Below are 26,339 nucleotides of genomic sequence, written 5' to 3'. Positions count from 1 at the left end.
TGTTGGAAAGCTTTTTTTAGGACGTACCTTTAGGAAGTGAGAAAGATTATTGAGAAGCTCTGAACTTTTTGTTACGCGTATAAGGAATTGTTTTTTACAGCATGCGTATGTTTTTTAACTTTGGCTCATCTGCATTCACAGGTTCGGCAAAAGATTTTCATTTGAGGAGTCTTCTAAACTAATTAAAAGCAACAGAGATGAGGACAAAAAAAATAAAAAATAAAATAAAAAAGAAAAAAAAAATTACAGCAACCAGTATTCCTAAGTGGTCCCCCACCATAGTACTGACTGGCCCAGATATTGCTTAACTGCGGAGATCAGACGGGATCCGGTGTATCCAATATTGTATCGCCGTACTTGGATTTGGAAGCCAGCTAATAAATCAATGCTTAACCGTATCAAGCCGGCTTTCAAAGTTACAAAACCGGAATGACAAAAAAAAAGACCCAAGAATTGATATGATTAATTGTTTCTTGATCTAAAATAAATAAAAATAGCTTTCCCTAACGTGCCACCAATCTTAAAGAGACCAAAATTTTGAATTTGTATCAAAAAAAAGTGAAACATGGAAAGCCAACCTATTATATGAAAAGAAAAAATAGAAGTTAAAAATAATTTTTATTGGTAGTTTTAATCGCCATGTATTTATTTTTTTATACGAAAGGTACTTCATTTCAGCACATTTCTGAAGAGTTTGTACCAGTTTCTCGCGGTCACTACTGTTGATGCCTTTATCAATATTATCATGATTGTTTTAACTTTGCAGTATATATCATATTTAGTGATTCGGATAGCTTTTTTTTTTTTTTTTTTTTGCGGTGCCAAGCAATTCGTAGGTTAAAGCAACCGACATGTATGAGACTGATAAACATTTAGTAAATTGGGACGAACTGTAAATCCCTACCATGACAGTACATATGACATTGAGCGAGCTGGGAGGGGCTGTAAGTCCCGACCATTACAGTGGGTATATCATTGAGTGAAAAAAATATGGATTAGCATTGAGTGAGCTGGGAGGGGCTGTAAGTCCCGACCATCACAGTACATAAAACACTGAGTGAAAAAATGTGTATTAGCATTGAGTGAGCTGGGAGGGGCTGTAAGTCCCGACCATTACAGTACGTATATCATTGCGTGAAAAAAATATGGATTAGCATTGAGTAAATTTGAAGGTGTTGGAAGTCACAACCAACACATTACCTAAAACATTGAGTGTTTTTTTTTTGGATTTTCCATTGATTCAGAAGGGCAGTGCTGTACAATCATCCCCAGCAGTGGGCTTAAAGTTGTTTCATCTAACCGAAATTAAAAAATAAAACTTAAAAAGTTTCCTAAAGTAAGAGATTTTTAAAGTAAAAAAAAAGTTCCGTCTTTGATAATAAAACAATTATCCCTTTTTAAAAAATTCACCCTTTTCCTCTTTCAAGAAATGGACAATACGTACGACTCTCACAACAACCAAGCCAACTTGGTCATGGTTCTTGACAACCTCAATGTTAACGATAAAGAGTTGGTCAATGATGATACCTACACCAACGTTACGGACTAGTCCTATGGCAAGGACAGCAATGAGAGCGATTTCGAGGATCAAAGCGGAGATATGGCTATTGCGCCTAAGCAGAATCAAGCTTGGACAAAGATTCGAGACCGCGGAATGTGTAAGTCTTGGCTGACAGTGTCGGAAAGATCCTTAGTAGGATATTCAGTAAAACCATCCGTTTTTCGGAAGTTTATCCTTTTCAACTTTAAGGTCTGGGAAACAAGCCTGTTCAGAAAGAAAGGAAAAAGGTTTTGAAAGCCCACTGGAGAGTTGTTCTTGCTTTGGTCAGCACGTTTTGTGGTGCTGTCGCTGCAATTAAACGACGTGATGCAAGTGGTAAAGTTGCCTCTGACGAGTTAACAATTATGATTAGATTTGTCCTAAAATATTAGGATTTAGAGCAGACATTTCTATAAATATGTGGGTAATAGCCTCAAGCTTTTTGAGCAAAATTATGAAGTTCTTTTCAAATACTTCCCTTGCTTTAAGGAATGTAATGATACCCGTTAAGTGTAAAATCAGTTAAAGCGCAGAGATCGCAAGATTCAGGCAAAGAGGGAAAAGGTAATGAAAATTAGAGTGGCTACCTCTTCAGCTCCACTTAACCATGCTATGTCGTGAGCCTCGATGTCATCAATTGAGCAATTGGCGTTAGAATAACCTCTTACTAAATTAGACAGATCAAAAGATGACGAACACTAAATTAGTATACTTCAGAGCTAACATTAGTCAAAGAACTAATTTAATACCATATTCAATATATATAAAAACCAACAAAAATAATACAATAATACAGTATCTTTATTCTCATCAAAAAGTCTCGTTAATACGTTTAGTTACGAAGGAATTTAACTACAAGTTCCTATCTCTATAAAATATCAACCAATCATCTGGTATCACTTTAACGACCGACTTCCCTCTTATTTTACCTGATACTGATTCTAGTAGGCCGGCAACAGTCGATGACGATGAGGATGCCATGAGTGACGGATGGTTGGCAGTACGTCGTATTGGACGTAAAAAGAGCAAGAAAGATGCGTATTTGGGCACGAATCATAAAGAGCCTTTGGATGAATTGGAAAAGATCCAATCCGAAGGAGACGAGAACTTTAGGAATTTCCTCAAAAAGATGGATTATGCCCGTGATATCGAACTTTGTCACGTAGAGAAAAGAACGCAAACATCGTGAACGAGAAAGAGATTATACCTTGTTCAAGAAAAACTTAAAGAATTTTGGGGCTGACGAGACGGCATTGCTTTATTATAAGCTTAATCGTGAGAAAGCCTTAGATCGATCTCGAGAACGATCAACAAAAGCAAAGCTTGCCAGAGAATCATAAATTTTGGAGTTTATTTTTAATCCATTTTAATAACTTTATAACGTGATTTTTTATTTTAGTTTGAGGAGCTTTCAAATCATTTCATGACCCAAACATGAAACACCAGGCCAATTTTTAATCTGAAGTGTTCATATGAGTCTATGATATAACCATGAAGTTTCAAGAAGTTACTGAAGCTAAAATGTGAACGAACACGTGAAATGGCAGCAACCTCAGCAGGATTAACAGAATGTGATTTGTGGTATCTGTACGATCCCATATCGCTTTCGTCGCGCTAAAGCTCAACAATCATGTTCTGAATGATGATACGTGCTTTCCTGATCGTATCAAGGTCATCATTTTTCCATTGTCTTGCAGGATTACTGATAATAGCAAATCATTCCTGCGACACACCAAACACTCTCTCCACATCCTTTCGACATGCTTCTTGTGCTTTGGCAAAGTTTTTGTTAAGAGCAAAAGTAGGCTAATATCGTATATGCTACGTATTGCTTGTAGAAACAATAGTTACATTTTCATCACAGGTCTAGGGATGGAACACATCTTGGCAATGTTCGCATAGTTAGGGTATATCCCGTCACCAAGATAATACCACGAATTGAACTCTTCGTCACTAATGTTACGCTTGATATCGTGACCTCTTTCTTTCTTATACCTATCAAAATATCCGATCTATTGAGAACATTGGTAGTATTGTGCGAGCAAGGGAAACCAAAATTGGTAGGCGAGATTCACAAATTGTAAGATGCCACATCGTCAAGAATAATGGTTCGCGTCTTGTCTTTGTCCGTATACTGCCCATGATATGCTGTTAGGCAGTTTTTACCTCGCCAGTAAATGTAATCTGTCGTATTTGACACCTAATTCCATGAATACAATTACTCTTATCTTGTCACTCGATTATAATATATATTACCTATGTGCTAAAAGCACTATATCGCGAATATATTCCTACTGGTACGATAAAGTACTAGCTCCGTCATATGTCAAACTGAGATCAGATGTCATATTCGTTTATGGATTGGCCGAGTAACTGCTGAATCTTTTTTGTTTTAGAAATCCAATCAAGAACCCTGTCATTGAATGCATAAACTATAATGCTCTAGAAATGCCGGGTATGGGTCAATTAGCTTCTTGTATGTAACTATAAGCTATTTCTCATATGTAACTGATTTCTAAATCTAATTCTACCATTTCCTATTTTGCGGGTAAATAGTCAATTCGATGTGCGCAGGTAAAATTTTGAAGTAAAAATTGAATATTAGAAGGACCTCTATTTTTATCATGACAAACTCTCCAACTTGTAAAAAAGGATTATAGAGTCTCATTTCTTTACTTGCTTTATTTTTCAACTTACGATTCCCTTTTCTATCCTCAATTATCGCAACATCCACCCTGCAGAAGGTCTATAATGATACAAGGTTTATTTGTAAAAAATTTACAAGAACTTTTGTAGAAGCTGGGATTGCTGTTGGTGATAGAGCAGATCGCATTGTTGTAATTCCCAGCAGATCGCATTGTTGTAATTCCCAGCATATCAATATCTTCAGATAATCCCAACGTACCATTTACCCTCCTTCGACGTCAATTTTTTGTCCAACCTGCATTTGGAATGAACATCAACAAATGGCAAAGTCAAACTCTTTCCTTCACTACTATTTGTCTTCTTAAACCCGTTTTCACGAACGGTCAATTTTATGTTGCTTTGTCTCGATTACGTGATTCTGCTAATCTTAAATTAATGTTACTGAATGAGCGGCCATTATCAACCCTCTCAGACAACGTTGTATTTAACGAAGTCATAACTAAGACACAAAATTAAGTACAAAGTAATCAATATGAATAGAATTTATTTTTATACCATTTATAAGCATTGAGTTGCGTCGGGGTTCGCCGCAAACTTGTCATGGCCCCCAGAAAGAGCGTAGGTTATTTTTACCGTAGCGAAGCGAAGGTCAAATAGTTGCAAAAGTGGGCTGGGCCGTGTTCTCGTTTAAGTAAAAAAGTATTCTCATTACACGTTTTCCAGTGATGAAAGATCAATGAACATCAGATTTCTCATTTGCCTTTTGGTGAAGACAAAATCTGTTTCAATCATTACGACATCAAAAAGGGAAACCTTGAATGTCGAGGTGGGCAATGAAATAATGAGCATAAACATTTTTTTAACTTTATTCTTTTGTAAATTGGACCTGCAAACAAAGTCCAGACTTTTTTTTTTAGTATCTGACAGAAAAAGTGACTTTTGTTTAAGAAATACACTAACACGTCATCAATTGGCGGGGCGCAGCGGGTTTTTTTATTTTAAACATGGACTATATTTTTTTTTATTTTTTTCTTCTTTTTCTTTAAACAAGTCTTCCAAAAATGATTGAGAACGTTGTTAACGACGAGTAAGTATTAAATAAGTAATTTTCAAGCACTTCATTTACGCGATGCTAATGTTGAGAATGCTTAGGTTAATGTGTGACATTACACACCGTGGCTACTTGTTTTTCTTTTTCGCCTGGTTCCACGCCAGCTTTGCCTTTCTTTTCCTTTGGGAAAAGTTTGCTTCTTTCTTTGGTTCGGTCTGCGCTTCAGCCAGTAGTGGTCGCCGACCATTGAGTAAAACACAATCGGAGGTGATTGGAGAGCTTTTTGTCCTTTGCGATGGCAAAATCACACCGATCGCCTTGGCAAACAAAAACTCCTTGGTGTCTTCTTCTTCTTCTGTGTCTTCTTTCGCTGCTGTTGGGCCATCTCCTTCCGATGCGCCCTCCTCTTCTGGGGTCCTCTCCTCTTCTGTTGTTCCTTCTCCTTCTGTTCTTGCCCGTTCTGCTGCTGCTCCCTCTTCTACTGCAGCTGAGCCCTCTCCAGCGGCTGTTGCTTTTTCGTCTGTGTTTCTCTCTCCTTTCGACGTGCCCTCTGTGGAGTCTGAGACTAGTAAGCAGTCTTTCGTCCTTCGGTCGGCGCCCGTCTCGTCCCAAAACATGGACAGACAATTCAGCTCCTTGGACTTTGCGCGTGTTGCGGGCTTGCCTTGCCCTAGTGATGGTAACATGCCTACAATCGGGCAACCCATCCAAAACGTATCTTCTGGGGTTTCTTTTGGTGTTGGCTGTGAAGCCATCACCCAAGCCTTGCTTGCGGCTGGTGTTGTTCCTGCTCCCGCTTTTGGTGGAGATTGTGGTCCTTCCGTGAGTTGTCCTTTGGCCGTTGGTGAAGTCTTTTCTCCCCTCCTTGTTTCTGGGGATATGTCTGATACATCGGTTAATGATGTATCCGACATGGATGTCGATGACGTGGTTGCTCCTGCTTCTGGGGATTCTGGTGTTCTGGGTGAGAGTGTAGCTTCTCCCCTGTTTCCTTCGGGACCGTCTGTCGCCTTGGCTCCTGCCACAGAAACGTTTTCTGGTACCTGTTTGCCTCCTTGCGGTCTGGACTTGCTTTCTGCTACTGTGTCCGCCGTTGCTGTGGAGGATGGTTTGGTTGGTGATGTTTCTTCGCCTTCTTGCGGTCTGGATTTGCTTTCTGCTGCTACGTCCGCCGTTGTTGCAGAAGATGGTTTGGTTGGTGGTGGCTGTTCCGCCGAAAACGATTCTGGTGTGGCTGTGGCTTCTGTTGTTTCTGTGCCCCGTCCTGTGGCCACTCCTCGTCGTCTCCGTTCCGGTGGTCGTGCTGAGGTGTCGTCTGCTGTTTGTGCTGTTCCTGTTGCAGCTACCGTTGTGGATGCTCCTCTTTGTTCTCCTGCTTTTTCCTCTTCTCTTTCCGAGAACCAACAGAGTCGAGGTAAGCGACGAAATGACGCTCCTCCTCCTCCATCGACCGTTCGCGCTTGCTTTGTTCGTCCTTTGGGCGACAGAAAGTTGTCTTTGTCCGGTTCTTCGGATGTCAGCTCTTTGTCTGTTGCTCCGGTTGCTTCTGTCGGTTCCGTTTCTTCTTTTCCTGTTGTTGCTTCGGTCCCTTCTTTTGACTCGTTCGGTTCTGTCGCTGCTGTTTCCTCTGCTGTTCCTGTTTCGGCTGTCTCCTCTGTCTCTTCTGTCCCTGTCGTTGAGGGACCGTTTATCACTGTCTCTCCCGTACGCCCCATGGCAAAGCCTCGCGTAGCTCATTACGAGAAGGCTAGGGAGAGATTAGTGTTGAAGGCCCTCTTCGATAGGGCAGAAAAAGAAGGTATGTAGTTTAGTTTTAGATCTTGTCTTAGAATATTTCAATCATTTAACATTATTATTTTATAGAAGAAGACGAAGAGAAAAAAGAGAAGGAGAAGGAAGAAAAGCGCTCTTCTTTGTTCAGAAGAAAATAAATTTTTTTTAAAGATTATTAGTACAAGAGTAACTGTCAAAAAAGATATTGGTTTTTGAATACGTAAACTGCGAGTTTGTAAAAGATATGAATGGGTCCAGTTTGGGGAATGCTTAGTGATGACGGAAAGTCTTATTTGTTATATTTCACCAAGGCTATAATATTTCGCCTGATTCGCCCAAATGGACGAATTTTTAGTAAGTGTTTACCCATTTACTCGTTTGGACGAATTTATAGTAAGCGTTTACCCATTTACCCAGAAAAAAAAAAAAAAAAAAAAAAAACCGGATTAAATGCATAATTAAGGGGGTGTATATTTTAAAATCAGCTCTCCCTTTCAGCCTTCAGCCAAATAAAAAACTTTCGTTTATACATATTGAATCATTTAATAAATTCATTCGTTTGAAAAAATTGGTTTGCAGTTTTAAAAGTTGATTATATATTTTATTTAAAAGAATGAAAGTAAGATTTATTTATATTTTGATACTTGAGGACAAATTGCTATGTAGAAGGATTACTATTTAAATTAGCTAAAAAGTAAACGGTACATGACATAACATGAAGGCATTGATTATTATGTATAGGAAGCAACGTACCTTCCAGAAACAAGGGGGATAACAAAAGTTTTCTAAATGAATATTAGGTTAGTTTTGATAAGAAGACTCAAAATTGATACGTACTAATTCTCTTTCTAAACAGAGTAGCCGCCACTACGGTAAAAACAAGAAGCTTAAGTTTGAAGAGATAATTAGAGAAAAGAAAAGCCATAAACGAAAAACACTTACTTATAGCACTGGGGTAGTACACTGTAAGCACGGCCTTTATACACCTGTCTATGCTGATTCAAAAGAGAGATAAGTAAGGGGAGGGACTTCAGAGATGGAATAATGAGTTTACCAGAGTGTAATTACAAAAGAAGTAAGCCCAGACGTTTATTCAGTTACATGGTTACGAGAAACAAGAATGAATAAAAGTAATTTTTTTTTTAAAAAAACTGATTTATTGAGGTAAAAAGATAAAAAATAGATATTAAAAAAGAAAAAAGGAAAAGGAAAAGGAAAAAGAAAAGGAAAAGGAAAAAAAAAGACTCCGTTTATATGTACTTTTTAGAGGTTGGTGTTACGACGGATGGATGACTGGAGGCAGATGAATTTCTTTGTATACGCGGCTTCTTGACAACAGGACACTAAGACAGATACTCGTCTGCTTCAGGTAAATGGAATGAATGAGTAATTTTAAGGTTTGGATCTCAATTTTTATTCACCCAATCTGGGTAAGTATCCGCCCATAGACGAATACTCGTCTACTGCAGGTAAATGGAACGGATAAAAAAGCTTAAATTTTTGTGCAACCTATATATTCTACTCAAAATGAACGAACAGTTACCCCTGGACAAATATTTACCCTTTTTGGGTAAATGAAGTAACTTTATTTTTTGTGTACCATTGCTTATTTACCCAAAATAAACGGATACTCGCTCACGGACAACTGTCCGCTCAGATTTGAACGGATGTTTACCCCCAGACGACTATTCGCCCATTCGTCCGCATTTACTCTGTTTAAGTAAGTTTTTTTAGCCTAGGTGTTTTTCCACAAAATACGGTTTAAAAAAGAAAATCGGGCTAGACAATTTTACGGTCATATTGATAAATATTGCTATGCCCACCAGGTTATAACAGTGGTTTTTTGCGAAATAATACCAGCATCTGTTTAGTCATTCTCATAAACGTCACTTCTGTAATGACTCACTAAGCATGAATGAGCCAAAAAAAACTATATGTCCGATGTAACCTATGCTGATTTTATGTTTGTTTGAAACTATAGCTATACGAAAACAAAATGGTAACAATTGGGTTTCATTTTAAGTAATGCCATGTTGTTAACATTTTTAAAATCGAGCCGCTCCGTTTTAAGTGACAAGTTTTCATTGTCGCCCATGTCATAGATCATTACCAAAAATGAATGCTTGTCGGAAAAAAACGAAAATAAAAGGTGTACCTGTGGATATTCTTTATTTATTTTGTTGCATAAGGCATAGTGTCATGCTGTAAACTATACATGATTTAATTATCTTTTTTCAAAATGTTTGGTCAATAAAAAAAAATTCTTATTTTGAAAGGTAATTCAATTTCGTATGGCTTTAGGGTACGCTTTAGTTTTTGTTTAATCTCGAACGTTGTTGGTGCATAATGGTAATGTAAACGGAAGGTCTTTTGTATGAATTAACATTTTGTATAATGGGCAGAAGGACAGTGCTTACCAAAAACAATACTTGCTGTCACAAGGGAGTGTAAACGAAGACCTATACAAATATTTTTTTGTTTAATAAAAGGAGGGTGGTAAAGACAAACATCCGAAATATTGTCACTCCAGTGATAAAATGTCACCTATTTATACTAATTAAATAGTAAAGGAAACAAAAGTAGATCTAAATTATAAATTTAAATAAAGGTGGCTCAGATTCACAAGGTCATTAGAAGTCGTAGAAATAGTGTCTATGTAAAGGGCTTGTGCCATATATTTAGAAAATGTATACCTATTTTTTAACCAAAAAAAAGAACAAAGCGGATACATACTTTAAGCCATCAAAATATTGATGAGAATTATGCTGTACGCAAAATCAATTATGACGGATGATATTAATTAATTAATTGTTCATAGGGAATAACGGAAATTCTATTTTCCGACGTTAATTTGCCATGCATTCCGAAAAGCATAAAAATGAACGTTTATTTTTTTTAATTCAGCAGTTCTTGAGATCTTGCTCTCTTTCCTTTCAATTAGCGTATAAAACCGTTCAACATGGTGTGCCTTCACAGTTCGGACACCGAATTTGTGTAGCTTCCGTACAATAGCCAGAATTTTAGTACTCGATGCTTTACAGTGCATCTATTTTACAATGAACAATTTTTGGCTCCGATTTTTCAAAAAAAATAAAAACTCTATATTCTCGATGAATTCAGCAGATCCAACATCCGGCTCTATTACATTCTTTATTAGAGAGCTCTCCACAAACTAATAGAGCCGGATTTTTTTTTCACACAAAATATTTTACAGATGGCAAAACAAAATCGGCCATTTACAGTGGGGAGACCCAAATATGTCCGCCTGTTTTTACAGTGTAAAATTATAAATTTGTGCCAGCTTTCTCCGGCTAAATATACTGCCGGCTGAGATGTAAAAATACGATAATTTTTTTTTCGTAAATCTAATTCTGACCAATCACCAGAGCAATGGATTTTGACGGAAGGTACCAGAAACTTTGACATTTGTGCAACATGATCTTTTACTTCAATGCCTAAATCAAAAGACAAGGACGCCATCTTCAAAAAATGCGCGAACATCGCAGTATAGACAATAAATCAACGGTAGAAATAATCATTGATGAGCCTCAAGATGAGCATCAAATTATGCCCTTGGAGGCAGATAAAAAGGAAAATGGTAATAAACTTGTAACAGTTTTTTTTGTTATTAGTACAGATATCTAATAAATAGTCGCTTCGTCTTAACCCACAGCTTTTGAAAAATTAACGGAGATCAAGCAACGTCTTTGTACAGTCGTGGATTTGATGTGTGTGATAGACATAAGAGAAGAAAACTTCAAAAGAACAAAGACATGGCTAAGGAAAGTACGTCTATTCTCAGTTTTTTAAAACCAATCGAGGAAACAACTCCAAAAAAAAACTGAAATGGAAAAGATTGCCGCAGGTCTTGTTATTTTGGATAAGGAATTGCCACCAACAATTAATGCTCGCTCTGAGCAACAAAAAAATGGTGTTTATGAAAACTCTAAGTATCAAGCTGTCCATCTGTATTTGTCACTTCGCTTAAAAGGATTGAAAAAGACAGAAGCATCTGAATGTGCAGCAAAAGTATTTTGGTACAGCAAAGCTACTATTTACCGTAGCCTTGTCATAAGAAAATACGCAGACGAATATTGGGAGACTAAAAAAATCAGCAAAGGAATGCAAGGATTGCATAGCAAGAGAGCATCAATTCTTGACAATAATGATATCAAAAGAAAAATCGTTGAATGGTTTCGCGCTGTACCTCGTAGCCAAAGAAGTATTCCAGGCATACAAAATGAGTTGCGTACAAATATCCTTCCCGGTATAGATCTCAATTCTGTGGATGCCAGCAGCCCTTTGACTGCCGAATGTATTCGCAGAAATTTAATTGAATGGGGTTTTAACTTTAAGCCTCTCGGTAATATTTCGACATGTCATTGGTAACCATTTGTAATAATTCTGCTTTTGTAGGTCGTACTGTATACTTTGATGGACACGAGAGAGAAGACGTCATCGAGTATCCTCAGATCTGGGCCGAACAAATGATGGGGGTATTTGGGACTGTCCCAGCAATATGACCCTAACGATGTTAGTATAGAAGTTCCGTTGGTGTTGCCAGTAGGCCAAAAACAACATGTTTTGGTTACACATGATGAGAGCACATTCTATGCCCACGATTACTAAAAACAAGCATGGCTAGAAAATGATGAGAGCTACTGTCTGCCCAAATCTCAGGGCAGATCAATCATGATCCCAGAGTTTCATTGCAAGTGCCATGGTACCATGAGGGCCACAATTGATAACAAGATAATAAATTCAAGAAAGCTTTTTTATCCGGGTGCAGCAAGTGAGGGTTATTGGACTAGCTCTCACTTGCTGGAACAGTTGCAAGACGTTCTTGTGATCTTTGCGTTCTTGCATAAAGATAGCATCGGAGTGTTCTCGTTCGACCAAAGCAGCAACCACAAGGCCTTTCTTTGGATGCTTTGGTCGCCAACAGAATGAATATGATTCCCCATGAAGTAGGTAAAGATGAGGATTTAGTACTAAATGGTGAATATACCGGAAAGTCTGCCGCAGGTGAAGATGCTATCAAAATCCATGATTTTTATGTCGAAAGAGACATCAATTTTGTTGAAATTCAAAAATTGCACAACTCAAATTTGGATGCTAATTTAAAACGACAAAAAATTCTAGAGCTTGCTACAAAAAAGCATCCAGTAAGTTACTTAAGGAACACCAATTGGAGTAATTTTTTTAACTTTTTGATATTTTTTATGCCAGAACAACAAAATGCATGTTTATTTTAAGGGCATCAAATTAATCCTTCAAGACCGAGGACTATACAGTGGCCAAAATAAGGACTGCCATAACATCGCCATTGCTGATCATACATGTTGTGCAAACCATCCGGTTGGTAGCCAACCCGATTTTTTGAAGCAAAAATCAATTTCCAAAGAAGCCATTGGCAATGCAGGCCATATCTTTGAACTGTACCCCAGATTCCCTTGCGAAACACATCCGATCGAACGATTTTGGGGGGCCTCTAAGAAAGTTGCAAGACAAAATTGCAACTACAACTTCTAGTCCCTCGACAATAATATCAACATGTTTCTGGATAATGCTGCTCCTCCTGGAGAGCCACCTCTTTTAATTAGAAGATACCGGAACAAAAGCTTCCGTTATATCGAAGCTTACAGCCAAGGTAAAGATGCAAAAGACGCCTTTGCCATTGTCAAAGAATTTTCTAAATGGCAAAAATCACATCGCAAGCTTCGGTTAGACCAATTTAAAAATTACACTACAATCAGGAAATGAATTAGGAACGTCTTAAAAAATAAATACATAAGGACATGAGAAATGAACATTTTAAACTGAAATGAGCAAAAAAAAAAAAAAAAAAAAAAAAAAAAAAAAAATTATAGGGATCGGACTTGAAATTCTCAAAAGTGTCCGTTTTTTCAAAAGTTGTGCATTTTAAAATAGATGCACTTTATCTTTATTTTTCTGTAAAATAAACCATTTAAAAATCAGGACAGTTTTATTTACCAAGAGCTAGTGTTGATCCACCTGAATCTCTTTTCAAAATGATCTTTCCTGATCTTGACGTTTGGCACGATAGATTGACCGCAATGCAAGAAAACGCAAACAACGGCATCACTATGAAAGTAACATTTGCAACAAAAGATTTATTTGAACTTATGTTTATGTTAAAAAAACAATCATTCAAGATGCAATTTTCATGATTGAGGCATTTTCTACTCGACCACTTTGGAAAAATACCTTGTTTTCGCATGAATTGTTTAGGGACTACAGGGAGTAAGTTTAGATTTATGCAATAATCAATATGATATAATGTACTCATAAAAACCGTTTTTCTACAGGCGCATGCTCGTCGTCGCCCAAGAGGACAATGACCCTGTAAATGCTTTGTTGCAACGCTGCTTGCCAATTTTAGCGAACAAAATTAAATGAATGTACCATGATCTTTCGACACGATTACATGCACAATCGGCATCTCAAAAAAAGATTATAGATTAAATTACCAGACTTTTCACAGGCTAAGCGAGTGAAAAATCAGAAAATCCAAAATCCAAAATAAGACAAAGTATCAACCAGATTGCAAAAAGGAACTAAATTTTATTGAACATAAAAATAATCATTACTTTTGTACACAATGAATACAACTAAAGCTACAAGCGGAACCCTGCCATCGTGGGTAAATTATATCCAAATATTGTCCAAGCTGTCAATAGACCCGCAAGGATCAGTAAGGAGAATATAATAAACAGCCCGTACTTGAATAGGCATTTGTTGTTACGTGAACTCTGAAATTACCAGCTGATATACGATAAATATGACAGCAGTGAGAATACTTCAATTGTCGTAGCACAAGCTTATTATCTTAGCTAAGGTGTATTTACAGCTCGCATACAACAGCAAGTATAAGCCTGAACATTAGTCTACCTGCAGGTTCAGGGGAGGTTCAGGGTAAAACGAATATTACTACGACAGCCGTAACCCAACAAAGCGAACTAAATTCATTTTCCGGCAGTAATGCGATGGCTCATTCACAGACTTTTCAGGGCAATATCAACAGTTATGTTGTACCCGGTTATCTTATGAGTCGAGGAATTGTTTTGTCAATGGTTTGTGGAGTGAATGGACAGAGGGTATATGAGGCGGTCATGCGATTAAAAATTTGGAGACAAGATCGGGTACCAGATGGAGAAAAGAAGAAAAAAAAAAAAAGTTTTTTAACAGACGTCGATTAATAATAGTTAAACGAAATTGAACGATATCCAAACCAAGACAATATCACTACCAGAACAGCAATAGACATTGCCGAAAGAAGTAGATCACAAAAAGGATATTCACTACACTCGCTGTCAAAAAATAGCAACAATATATTCGAAACAGCGGCCAGTGCTAACCCAAACAAAATGTTAGAATAGCTTTTTGGTTTTTTTTTGTCACATATAATAAAATACATATTTCTTTATTTTTCTGTTCTCGTCATTGTCAAATGCACAAGGCATGTCAACATTAATATTCCCACCAACTGTTTATTTCAAAGAAAGTAACAATATATCACTTTAAAATAGCATTATATGCAAATAATTAAATCAAGTTATCAGGTTACATTCTGGGCACTTGATCCGTAAATAACTGCAGTTATTTACGGCTACTTTTTTCCACTAAGTCAATTTATTCCCGCTCTGAGCTCCAATTAGTGGAAACTTTTGCGACATTTCGGGACGTTGACAAATATAATAAACGTTATCTTTTTTTTTGACATTCAACTTTTACAGAGTCAAAATTGTATGTAACAGCAATTATTCCTTTTTTTTTAGAATAAAATAAACGATACTAACTATTTTTACACGGACAAGATCGTATACAAAAAACTCTTTTGCGGCACACAAATTATTTTTAGAGCTCGGAAAGCCAAGAGTATTTTTGGTGTAATTGCTTGAATGGCCTTATTGTTTTTGCTCAACTACTCGGTATGATTTCAGACGACTATTGATTATAATATATCGTTAATAAAGTCTGCAAAACCTACAGTAAGTTTCAATTCAAAGAATCTGTTCACTTCAACACGTGACACATTTTTATAATTAATACATATGCACTTCGTGATTTGTTTTGCGCACTGCATCATTCTGTTCAAGTTTTGATGACTTAAAGTATTCATCAGCTTTTTGTTTTCATTAAAGAACAGGGAAAAATATCTCAAAATCTGGTACAAGTTCCTTAGAAATAAAGTATGGTTTATACGCTGGTAATGGCGTGTGTAAAAGTGAGTCATGTTTGAATGAATATATACTTTAGGTCCCCTTGTGTTTCCCTCGTCAAATAACCAGTAGATATAGATGTCAAATTCATGCTTGAAAGACGATATTTTCGATCTCTGTTTTATCACCCTTCTTTTATTAAACAGAACAATTTTTTATATGAACAATTTTTTATATAAGCCTTCGCTTGACCTCGCTTGTGACAGCAAGTATTTTTTATGTTTAGTTCTGCCCATCTACCCAGTATATTAAACATGAATTCATGCAAGAGACTGTTTGTGAATACAAGTATGCAATAATTACTTTAGAGAAGAAACAAAAAACCGAGTCCTACCTCAAAGTCCTACCAGTTCGAACTAACTTTGTTAATAAAAAATGCTTCCTTATTACCCAGACAATTAATCCAGATATAGATTATTACGACAAGACATTTAAAATATGTAACGTTTGTAGCAACACACGTAAAAATTTAATTTCTCATGCGACGAAATAAAGTAGAATTTACTCTATCAAAACCTTTTTTAGTCGTTTTTTTTTTGACAAGCATTCATTAGAGGTAGTAATGTTTAAAATGCGCCAAAATAAATGTTTGTCGTTTTAAAATGAGAAGGCTGACCATTCAAAAAATTAACAACATGGCAACATGGATAAGCAACCAGTTTGTTACTGTTTTGTTCTCGTACAGCAATGCTCTGAATAAAATGTGAAATCATAATAAGTTATATTGGACCTAAATTGTTTTTAACTCATTCCTGTCTCTTTATTAATTCGCTGAATTATGTTTATGAGATGGACTAAAGAGAATTTGTTATTACTTCACTAACAGAAAAAGGCTGGTATGACGTCGCAGAGGGAGCTATACATTCTGAAAGTGATCATACACTTGTCCTACCATATTTCTCTCTTTAAAGCTTATTTGGTGGGAACAAAGAACAGATGAGTATAAACATTCCGTCATCACTATAAACTCCCCAAACTAGACGCAGCGGTTACTTTTACAAACTAACAATTTTCTAATTTAAATACAGAAATCACTTTTGACAGTTACTTTTGCGGTAATAATGTTTTAAAAAAAAATTTATTTTCTTCTAAAAAAAGAAGAACGTTGTTCATCCTTCTCCTTTTTCTTTCTCTCTTCCTCTTCTTCTACAACATAGAAATTTTGAATAAGTGGAATGTCATAAAATAAAACTTAATATTGAACTACATACCTTCTTTCTCTGCCCTATCGAAGAGGTCCTTCAACGCTAATCTCTCCCTAGCCTTCTCGTAATGAGCTACGCGAGGCTTTGCTATTGGGCGTACGGGAGAGACAGTGATTGAGGATTCCTCAACGATAGGGACAGAAGAAACAGAGGAGACGTCGGAAACAGAAACAACAGAGGAAACAGCAGCGACAGAACCGAACGAGGAGAAAGAAGGGACCGAAGCAACAGCAGGAAAAGAAGAAACGGAACCGACAGAAGCGACCGGAGCAACGGACAAAGAGTTGACATCCGAAGAGCCGGACAAAGACAACTTTCTGTTGCCCAAAGGACGAACAAAGCAAGAACGAACGGTCGATGGAGGAGGAGGAGCGTCATTTTTTCGCTTTCCCCACTCCTGTTTGTTTTCACCAGAAGAGGAAAAAGAAGAAGAAACAAGAGAAGCCTTTCCAACAGTAGCTGCAGCAGGTACAGCACAAACACCAGACGACACCTCAGCAGAACATCCAGAACGGAAACGACGAGGAGTAGCCACAGGACGGGACACAGACACAAGAGGAGCCACAGCTACACCAGAAGTCTCCCCGGCGGAAGAACCACCACCAACAGAACCATCCTCCGCAACAACGGCGGACACAGCAGCAGAACGCAAGTCCAGACCGCAAGGAGGCAAAGAAACACCAGAAACCTCTTCCAAGGCAGGAGCCAGAGCGACAGAAGGTCCCAAAAGAACCCGGGGAGAAGTCACACTCTCACCCAAGACACCAGACGCACCAGAAACAGGGACAGCCACATCATCAATATCCATGTCGGATACGACATCAGACGAGGTACCCGACAAAGCCCCAGAAACAACGAGGGGAGAAAAGGCTTGACCAACGCCCAAAGTAGAGCCCACGGAAGGACCACAAAGGCCACCAAAAGCAGGAGCAGGAACAATACCAGCCGCAAGCAAAGCTTGGGTGATGGCTTCACAGCCAAAGCCGAAGGAGGCCCCAGAAGAAACTTCTTTGATCGGTTCCCCGATGGAAGGCAAGCCACCACCACTTTGGCAGGGGAAACCCGCAACACGCGCAAAGTCCAAGGAGTAACATTGTCTGTCCATTTTATTGGACAAGACAGGTGCCGACCGAAGGAAAAAAGACTGCTGAGTAACCTCGGAATTCACTGACGGTTCAGCAAGGGGCGAGAGGAACACAGACGAAAAGGCAACATCTGCAGGAGAAGCAAGAACACAACGAGAGGAAACAACGGAAGAGGATTGTACCTCCGAAGAAGATGGCGCAGCAGAAGAAGAGGGACCAGCAGTGGGAGACGAAACCACAGAAGAAGAAGAGGAAACCGAGCAGTTTTTTTTGGCCAGAGCGACCGGTGTAATTCTGCCATCGCAGAGGAAGAAAAGCTCACCAGTCACCACCGGTGGTTGCTTACTTGATCGTCGGCGACCACTGGCAAACGCGCAGACCGAAAGAAAGAGACAAGCAAATTTTTCCCAAAGGAAAAAAAAGAAAAGGCTGGCGAAAAAGAAAAACAAGTGCGCGCGGTGTGTAATGTCACACATTAACCTAAACATTCTCAACATTAGCATCGCGTAAATGAAGTACTTGTAAATTACTTATCTAATACTTACTCGTCGGTAATAACGTTCTGAAGCATTTTTTGAAGACTTGTTTAAAGAAAAAGAAGAGAAAAATAAAAAAAAATAAAGTACATGATTAAAATAAAAAAAAACAGCTGCGCCCCGCCACTTGATGACGTGTTAGGGTATTTCTTAAACAAAAGTCACTTTTTCTGTCAGATATTAAAAAAAAAGTCTGGACTTTGTTTGCAGGTCCAATTTACAAAAGAATAAAGTTATAAAAATGTATATGATCATTATTTCATTGCCCACCTCGACATTCAAGAATTCCCTTTTTGATGTCGTAACGATTGAAACAGATTTTGCCTTCACCAAATCGCAAATGAGAAAACTGTTGTACATTGTTCTTTCATCTCTGGAAAACGTGTAATGAGAATACTTTTTTACTTAAACGAGAACACGGCCCAGCCCACGTTTGCAACTATTTGACCTTCGCTTCGCTACGGTAAAAATAACCTACGATCTTTCTGGGGGCCATGTCAAGTTTGCGGCGAACCCCGACGCAACTCAATGCTTATAAATGGTATAAAAATAAATTCTATTCATATTGATTACTTTGTACTTAATTTTGTGTCTTAGTTATGACTTCATTAAATACAACATTGTCTGCGAGGGTTGATAATGGCGGCTCATTCAGTAACATTAATTTAATATTAGCAGAATCACGTAATCGAGACAAAGCAACATAAAATTGACCGTTCGTGAAAACGGGTTTAAGAAGACAAATAGTAGTGAAGGAAAGAGTTTGACTTTGCCATTTGTTGATGTTCATTCCAAATGCAGGTTGGACAGAAAATTGACGTCGAAGGAGGGTAAATAGTATGTTGGCATTATCTGAAGATATTGATATGCTGGGAATTACAACAATGCGATCTGCTCTATCACCAACAGCAATCCCAGCTTCTACAAAAGTTCTTGTGAATTTTTTACAAATAAACCTTGTATCATTATAGACCTTCTGCAGGGTGGATGTTGCGATAATTGAGGATAGAAAAGGGAATCGTAAGTTGAAAAATAAAGAAAGTAAAGAAATGAGACTCTTTAATCCTTTTTTACAAGTTGGAGAGTTTGTCATGATAAAAATAGAGGTCGTTCTAATATTCAATTTTTACTTCAAAATTTTACCTGCGCACATCGAATTGACTATTTACCCGCAAAATGGGAAATGGTAGAATTAGATTTAGAAATCAGTTACATATGAGAAATAGCTTATAGTTACATACAAGAAGCTAATTGACCCATACCCGGCATTTCTAGAGCATTATAGTTTATGCATTCAATGACAGGGTTCTTGATTGGATTTCTAAAACAAAAAAGATTCAGCAGTTACTCGGCCAATCCATAAACGAATATGACATCTGATCTCAGTTTGACATATGACGGAGCTAGTACTTTATCGTACCAGTAGGAATATATTCGCGATATAGTGCTTTTAGCACATAGGTAATATATATTATAATCGAGTGACAAGATAAGAGTAATAGTATTCATGGAATTAGGTGTCAAATACGACAGATTACATTTACTGGCGTGGTAAAAACTGCCTAACAGCATATCATGGGCAGTATACGGACAAAGACAAGACGCGAACCATTATTCTTGACGATGTGGCATCTTACAATTTGTGAATCTCGCCTACCAATTTTGGTTTCCCTTGCTCGCACAATACTACCAATGTTCTCAATAGATCGGATATTTTGATAGGTATAAGAAAGAAAGAGGTCACGATATCAAGCGTAACATTAGTGACGAAGAGTTCAATTCGTGGTATTATCTTGGTGACGGGATATACCCTAACTATGCGAACATTGCCAAGATGTGTTCCATCCCTAGACCTGTGATGAAAATGTAACTATTGTTTCTACAAGCAATACGTAGCATATACGATATTAGCCTACTTTTGCTCTTAACAAAAACTTTGCCAAAGCACAAGAAGCATGTCGAAAGGATGTGGAGAGAGTGTTTGGTGTGTTGCAGGAATGATTTGCTATTATCAGTAATCCTGCAAGACAATGGAAAAATGATGACCTTGATACGATCAGGAAAGCACGTATCATCATTCAGAACATGATTGTTGAGCTTTAGCGCGACGAAAGCGATATGGGATCGTACAGATACCACAAATCACATTCTGTTAATCCTGCTGAGGTTGCTGCCATTTCACGTGATCGTTCACATTTTAGCTTCAGTAACTTCTTGAAACTTCATGGTTATATCATAGACTCATATGAACACTTCAGATTAAAAATTGGCCTGGTGTTTCATGTTTGGGTCATGAAATGATTTGAAAGCTCCTCAAACTAAAATAAAAAATCACGTTATAAAGTTATTAAAATGGATTAAAAATAAACTCCAAAATTTATGATTCTCTGGCAAGCTTTGCTTTTGTTGATCGTTCTCGAGATCGATCTAAGGCTTTCTCACGATTAAGCTTATAATAAAGCAATGCCGTCTCGTCAGCCCCAAAATTCTTTAAGTTAATCTTGAACAAGGTATAATCTCTTTCTCGTTCACGCTTTTAGCGATCTTTTCTCTACGTGACAAAGTTCGATATCATGGGCATGATCCATCTTTTCGAGGACCTTCCTAATGTTCTTGTCTCGTTCGGATTGGATCTTTTCCAGTCCATCCAAAGGCTCTTTATGATTCGTGCCCAAATACGCATCTTTCTTGCTCTTTTTACGTCCAATACGACGTACTGCCACCGATCCGTCACTCATGGCATCCTCATCGTCATCTACTGTTGCAGGCCTACTAGAATCAGTATCAGCTAAAATAAGAGGGAAGTCGGTCGTTAAAGTGATACCAGATGATTGGTTGATAGTTTATAGAGATAGGAACTTGTAGTTAAATTCCTTCGTAGCTAAACTTATTAACGAGACTTTTTGATCAGAATAAAGATACTGTATTATTGTATTATTTTGTTGGTTTTTATATGTATTGGATATGGTACTAAATTAGTTCTTTGACTAATGTTAACACTGAAGTATACTAATTTAGTGTTCGTCATCTTTTGATCTGTCTAATTTAGTAAGAGGTTATTCTAAGGCCAATCGCTCAATTGATGACATCGAGGCTCACGACATAGCATGGTTAAGTGGAGCTGAAGAGGTAGCCAGTCTACTATTCATTACCTTTTCCCTCTTTGCCTGAATTTTGTGATCTCTGCGCTTTAACTGATTTTACACTTAACGGGTATCATTACATTCCTTAAAGCAAGGGAAGTATTTGAAAAGAACGTCATACTTTTGCTCAAAAAGCTTGAGGCTATTACCCACATATTTATAGAAATATCTGCTCTAAATCTTAATATTTTAGGAAAAATCTAATCATAATTCTTAACTCGTCAGAGGCAACATTACCACTTGCATCACGTGGTTTAATTGCAGCGACAGCACCACAAAACGTGCTGATCAAAGCAAGAAGAACTCTCCAGTGGGCTTCCAAAACCTTTTTCCGTTCTTTCTGGACAGGCTTGTTTCCCGGAAGCCTTAAAGTTGAAAAGGATAAACTTCCGAAAAACAGATGGTTTTACTGAATTTTCTACTAAGGATCTTTCCGACACTGTCAGCCAAGACTTACACATTTCGCGGTCTAGAACCTTTTTCCAAGCTTAATTCTGCTTAGGCACAATAGCCATAGCTCCGCTTTGATCCTCGAAATCGCCCTCATTGCTGTCGTTGCTACAGGACTAGTCCGTAACGTTGGTGTAGGTATCATCATTGACCAACTCTTTATCGCCAACATTGAGGTTGTCAAGAACCATGACCAAGTTGGTTTGGTTGTTGTCAGAGTCGTACATATTGTCCATTTCGTGAAAGAGGAAAAGGGTTAATGTTTTAAAAAGGGATAATTGTTTTATTACCAATGACGGATTTTTTTCTTTTACTTTAAAAATCTATTACTTTAGCAAACTTTTAAAAACAAATTTTAAGTTTCGGTTAGACGAAACAACTTTAAGCCCACTGCTGTGGATGCTCGTACAGTACTGCCCAGCTCAATCATTGTAAAATCCAAATTTTTTTTCACTCAATGTTTTAGGTACTGTGTTTGTTGTGGCTTCCAATGCCTTCAAATTTACTCAATGCTAATCCATATTTTTTTCACTCAATGATATACGTACTGTAATGGTCGGGACTTACAGCCCCTCCCAGCTCACTCAATGCTAATCCATACTTTTTCAGTCAATGTCATATGTACTGTGATGGTAGGGATTTACAGTCCCTCCCAGCACACTCAATGCTAAGCGATATTTTTTCACTCAATGTCATATATACCGTGATGGTAGAGATTTACAGTCCCTCCAAATTTACTAAATGTTTATTAGTTCCATCCACGTCAGTTGCATTACCTGCGCTTTGCGTGGCCCCGCAAAAAAAAAAAAAAAAAAAAAAAAAGCAATCCGAATCACTAAATATGATATATACTGCAAAGTCAAAACAATCATTATAATATTGATAAAGGTATTAACAGTAGTGACGGCGATAAACTGGTTCAAACTCTTCAAAAATGTGTTGAATTGAAGTACCTTTCGTATATAAACATAAATACATCCCGAGTAATACCACCAACATAAATTATATTTTACATCTATTTTTTCTTTTTATATAATAGGTTGACTTTCCATGTATCACGTTTTTGGGAACAATTCAAAGTTTTGGTCGCTTAAAGTTGGTGGCACGTTAGGGAAAGCTATTTTGTTTTATTTTAGATCAAGAAACAATTAATCATATTAATTCTTGGGTCTTTTTTTTTTGTCATTCCGGTTTTGTAACTTTGAAAGCCGGCTTGATAAGGTTAAGCATAGATTTATTAGCTGGCTTCCAATTCTAAGTACGGCGATACAATATTGGACACACCGGATCCCGTCTGATCTCCGCAGTTAAGCAATATCTGGGCCAGTCAGTACTATGGTGAGGGACCACTTAGGAATACTGGTTTCTGTAATTTTTTATTCTTTTTTCTTTTTTTTTTATATTTCTTGTCTTTATCTCGGTCGCTTTTAATTAGTTTAAAAAACTCCTCATATGAAAATCTTTTCCCGAACCTGAGAATGCAGATGAGCCAATGTTAAAAAATGGACGCATGCTGTATAAAACAATTCCTTCTTATACGCGTAACCAAAAGTTTAGAGCTTCTCAATGATCTTTCCCACTTCCGGAAGGTACGTCCTAAAAAAAGCTTCTCAACGATTTCTCGTATTAAACTACACTTTACTTTTTTTTCTTTCCTTCATTAGGTGAAATGAATGTCGTTGTGAAAATTAGAACCAGGATGGCATTGCCTAACATGAAGTCAGGCACAATTACAAATATTGGTTAATCTACTTATGCTGGTTATTTGCCAATTTTAGTACAACTATGAGGACCATATCATCAAAAGCAAGAACAACAACTACCCCGAAAAATGTTAATCAGATACAAGAAGAAGGCATTATAGAATATTAAACCAATAAAGTCTAGAATGTTAGTGCCAACAATTACACGTGAGAAAGACGAGTTCGATAGGTTGTCAAGAGGATCTTTAACCTTAGTTCTATCTATACTGTGACAAAGCCTCATAAGATAATCTTATGACTGAGGTTAATCGATGATTATGTGGTGTTTTGATCTGAGCGTTATCCGTCCTAAATAGTGTCTCGTCCACCTTTCAAGAGAGTTTAATTAAATAACCTTTAAACAATTAATTATGGCTTATTTGTTGAAAATATAATTAATTCGGCCTATGAAAAGGATAATACATTTTGAAATAAGCGAAGTCTGTCGAGCCTTATTTGGAAAAGAAGACAATGACCTGTTTCAATACCTAGGTGTTAAAGAACACGATTCGTAATGTTCCGACACAGATCTTTTAGTACATTATTAGAAGACGTTTTTCGGGTTTTGCGATCAGTTTATAGGGCTTGTCAAAATGAAATCCAAGATACGATTGGGCCGAATCACTATTTACATTAGTCCAAATACGACAAAACTTGTATATGTGCGTTTAACAAAATGGAAGAAAGGACGGAACGTCCTATTAATATAGAAGGTTAAAAATACTTCAGAGAGCTTTAATTCAGAATAAAGATTTATTATACATACGGTCTTTTAATTACTTGTAAAGAAGGTTGAGCAAGGATTCAGTATAGGATTAACAAAGAAACACTTCAGATAAAAGTAGGTTTAGGTTTTATCTGCGGTTCCGAACACATTTAGGATGTGTTCGAAGACAGCTACCGGAACTAGCATGGCCTGACATTATCTGCAAGAAAACAGAAAGTTTCAGGTACATAGGATACCGAAGTTAAATGGGATGCAAAAAGACCAGAAATAACGAGGATGTATTACTTCAAACAATGACAATGTACCTGATAAAATAAAATGGTTATAAAGTGACATGTATGACTGCCGGTAAAAAATAGACGAAAGGTGTGACACGTATGAGTAGCAAACTAGGTTTTACAAAGGTATCTGACACATCATGCGTTGTAATCTGCAACAGACATTTAAACGGGTCATGAAAAAACGTTATGACTTGAGCCATTATGTTCTATATCTGGTATTAAATTATGCCAAAATAAAGAATGGAATAAAGGATTAAAAAAAACACCAATTACAATACACGTCTTATTCATAAGGTGGTTCCATTTGTTTTATGCCGACTTTAAACATTTGATTTACATATTCAATTAAATGATTCGGACCTCATGCAATAAAATCGACGATAGAATTCGGAAATTCCCTTTCACACTTTTAAAAGTCATTTGTTTAGTTTGAAAAAAGAATCAAACTCTTTCGTTCTAGATAAATATTATTTTTCGAGTTTAAGTTAAAGTAAACTGTAGTATCTACCTACTGTTGCTATCAATTACACTATAAAACAATACTAAATTAAATCTCATTTGATGATCCCACACCTTGGCTTAATAAACTTACTTAAACAAAGTAAAAGCGGACGAATGACAGAATAGTCGCCTAGGGGTAAACATCCGTTCAAATCTGAGCGGATAGCTGCCAGTGAGAGAGTATCCATGCATGTTTGCTAAATAAACAATGATACACAAAAAATATAATAACTTCATATACTCAAGAATGGTAAATATCCGAGCAGGGGAAACTGTTCTTTCATTTTGAGCAAAATATAAAAGTTGCACAAAACCTTTAAGCGTCTTTATCTGTTCCATTTACTTGCAGCAGACGATATCCGTCTATTGGCTGAAATTTACGCACATTGGGTAAATAAACATTGAGATCCAAACATTAAAATTACTCGTTCATTCCATTTACTTGAAGCAGACGAGTATCTGTCTAAGATTCCGGTTGTCAAGAAGCCGCTTATACAAAAAAAAACTCATCTGCCTCCAGTCATCCCTCGGTTGTAACACCAACCACTAAAAAGTACATATAAACGAAGTCTTTGTTTTGTTTTCTTTTCTTAATCTTTTCTCCTTTTTTCTTTTTCCCTTTTCCTTTCTCGTTTTTCCTCTTTCCTTTTTCCTTTTTCGTTTTTCGTTTTTTCTTTTTCCTTTTTCCTTTTTCCTTTTTCCTTTTTCCTTTTTTCTTCTTATTTATTTTTTTTTATCTTTTTACATCAAAAAATCAGTATTTTTTAAAAAAAAAAAATTTAATTCGCTCTTATTTCTGGAAACCACATAGTGGAATAAACGTCTGGAGTTACTTCTTTTGCAATTATACTCTGGTACATTCATCATTCCATCTCTGAAGTCTCTCCTCTTACTTATCTCTATTTTAAATCAGCATAGACAGGTTTATAAAAGCCGTGCTAACAGTATACTACGCCAGTGCTAGGAGTAAGTGTTTTTCGTTTATGGCTTTTCTTTTCCCTAGTTATCTCTTCAGACTTACGCTACCTGTTTCTACCGTTGTGGCGGCTTATCTGTATAGAAAAGAAATTAGTACGTATCAATTTTGATTCTTCTCAACATAAACTAACCTAACATTTATTTAGAACATTTTGGTTATTCCCCTTCTTTTTAGATTTTACGTTGCCTCTTATACAGAATAATCATTGCCTGCATTTTAATCCATGTGCCGTTTGCTTTTTAGCTCATTAAAGTAGTAATTCTTTCACATAACGAATTGTCCTGAAGTATCAGGATAAATAAATCTTACTTTCGTTCTTTTCAATAAAATAAATAATTAACATTTAAAACTGCAACTAGCTCACTATGGCGGACGTAACAGCAGCTGTGAATTAAATGGAAAAATAACTGTCATTTTTGGCGTTCTTCACGGAGTAT

General features: G+C 37.0%; 2 protein-coding genes across 2 annotated transcripts; one reads left to right on the top strand and one right to left on the bottom strand.

The window, feature by feature from the left end:
- Window positions 1-5,247: 5,247 nt before the first annotated feature.
- On the top strand, window positions 5,248-7,168 carry EV154DRAFT_570751 (uncharacterized protein; the record flags this gene model as incomplete). The annotated part of the gene is made up of 3 exons (XM_051606215.1): window positions 5,248-5,273; window positions 5,339-7,035; window positions 7,101-7,168. 3 exons carry the CDS (start codon window positions 5,248-5,250, stop codon window positions 7,166-7,168), a joined length of 1,791 nt encoding a protein of 596 aa, XP_051451179.1.
- A 9,163-nt stretch (window positions 7,169-16,331) lies between these two features.
- On the bottom strand, window positions 16,332-18,114 carry EV154DRAFT_580404 (uncharacterized protein; the record flags this gene model as incomplete). Its single annotated transcript, XM_051606614.1, has 3 exons — window positions 16,332-16,399; window positions 16,465-17,906; window positions 18,089-18,114. The coding sequence occupies 3 exons, from the start codon at window positions 18,112-18,114 to the stop codon at window positions 16,332-16,334; spliced, it is 1,536 nt and encodes a 511-aa protein (XP_051451178.1).
- Between the last annotated feature and the right edge of the window lie 8,225 nt (window positions 18,115-26,339).

Source organism: Mucor mucedo, assembly GCF_025094135.1.
Source record: "Mucor mucedo strain NRRL 3635 chromosome Unknown EV154scaffold_199, whole genome shotgun sequence".
NCBI lineage: Eukaryota > Fungi > Mucoromycota > Mucoromycetes > Mucorales > Mucoraceae > Mucor > Mucor mucedo.
This window is presented reverse-complemented; position numbering and strand designations above follow the sequence as displayed.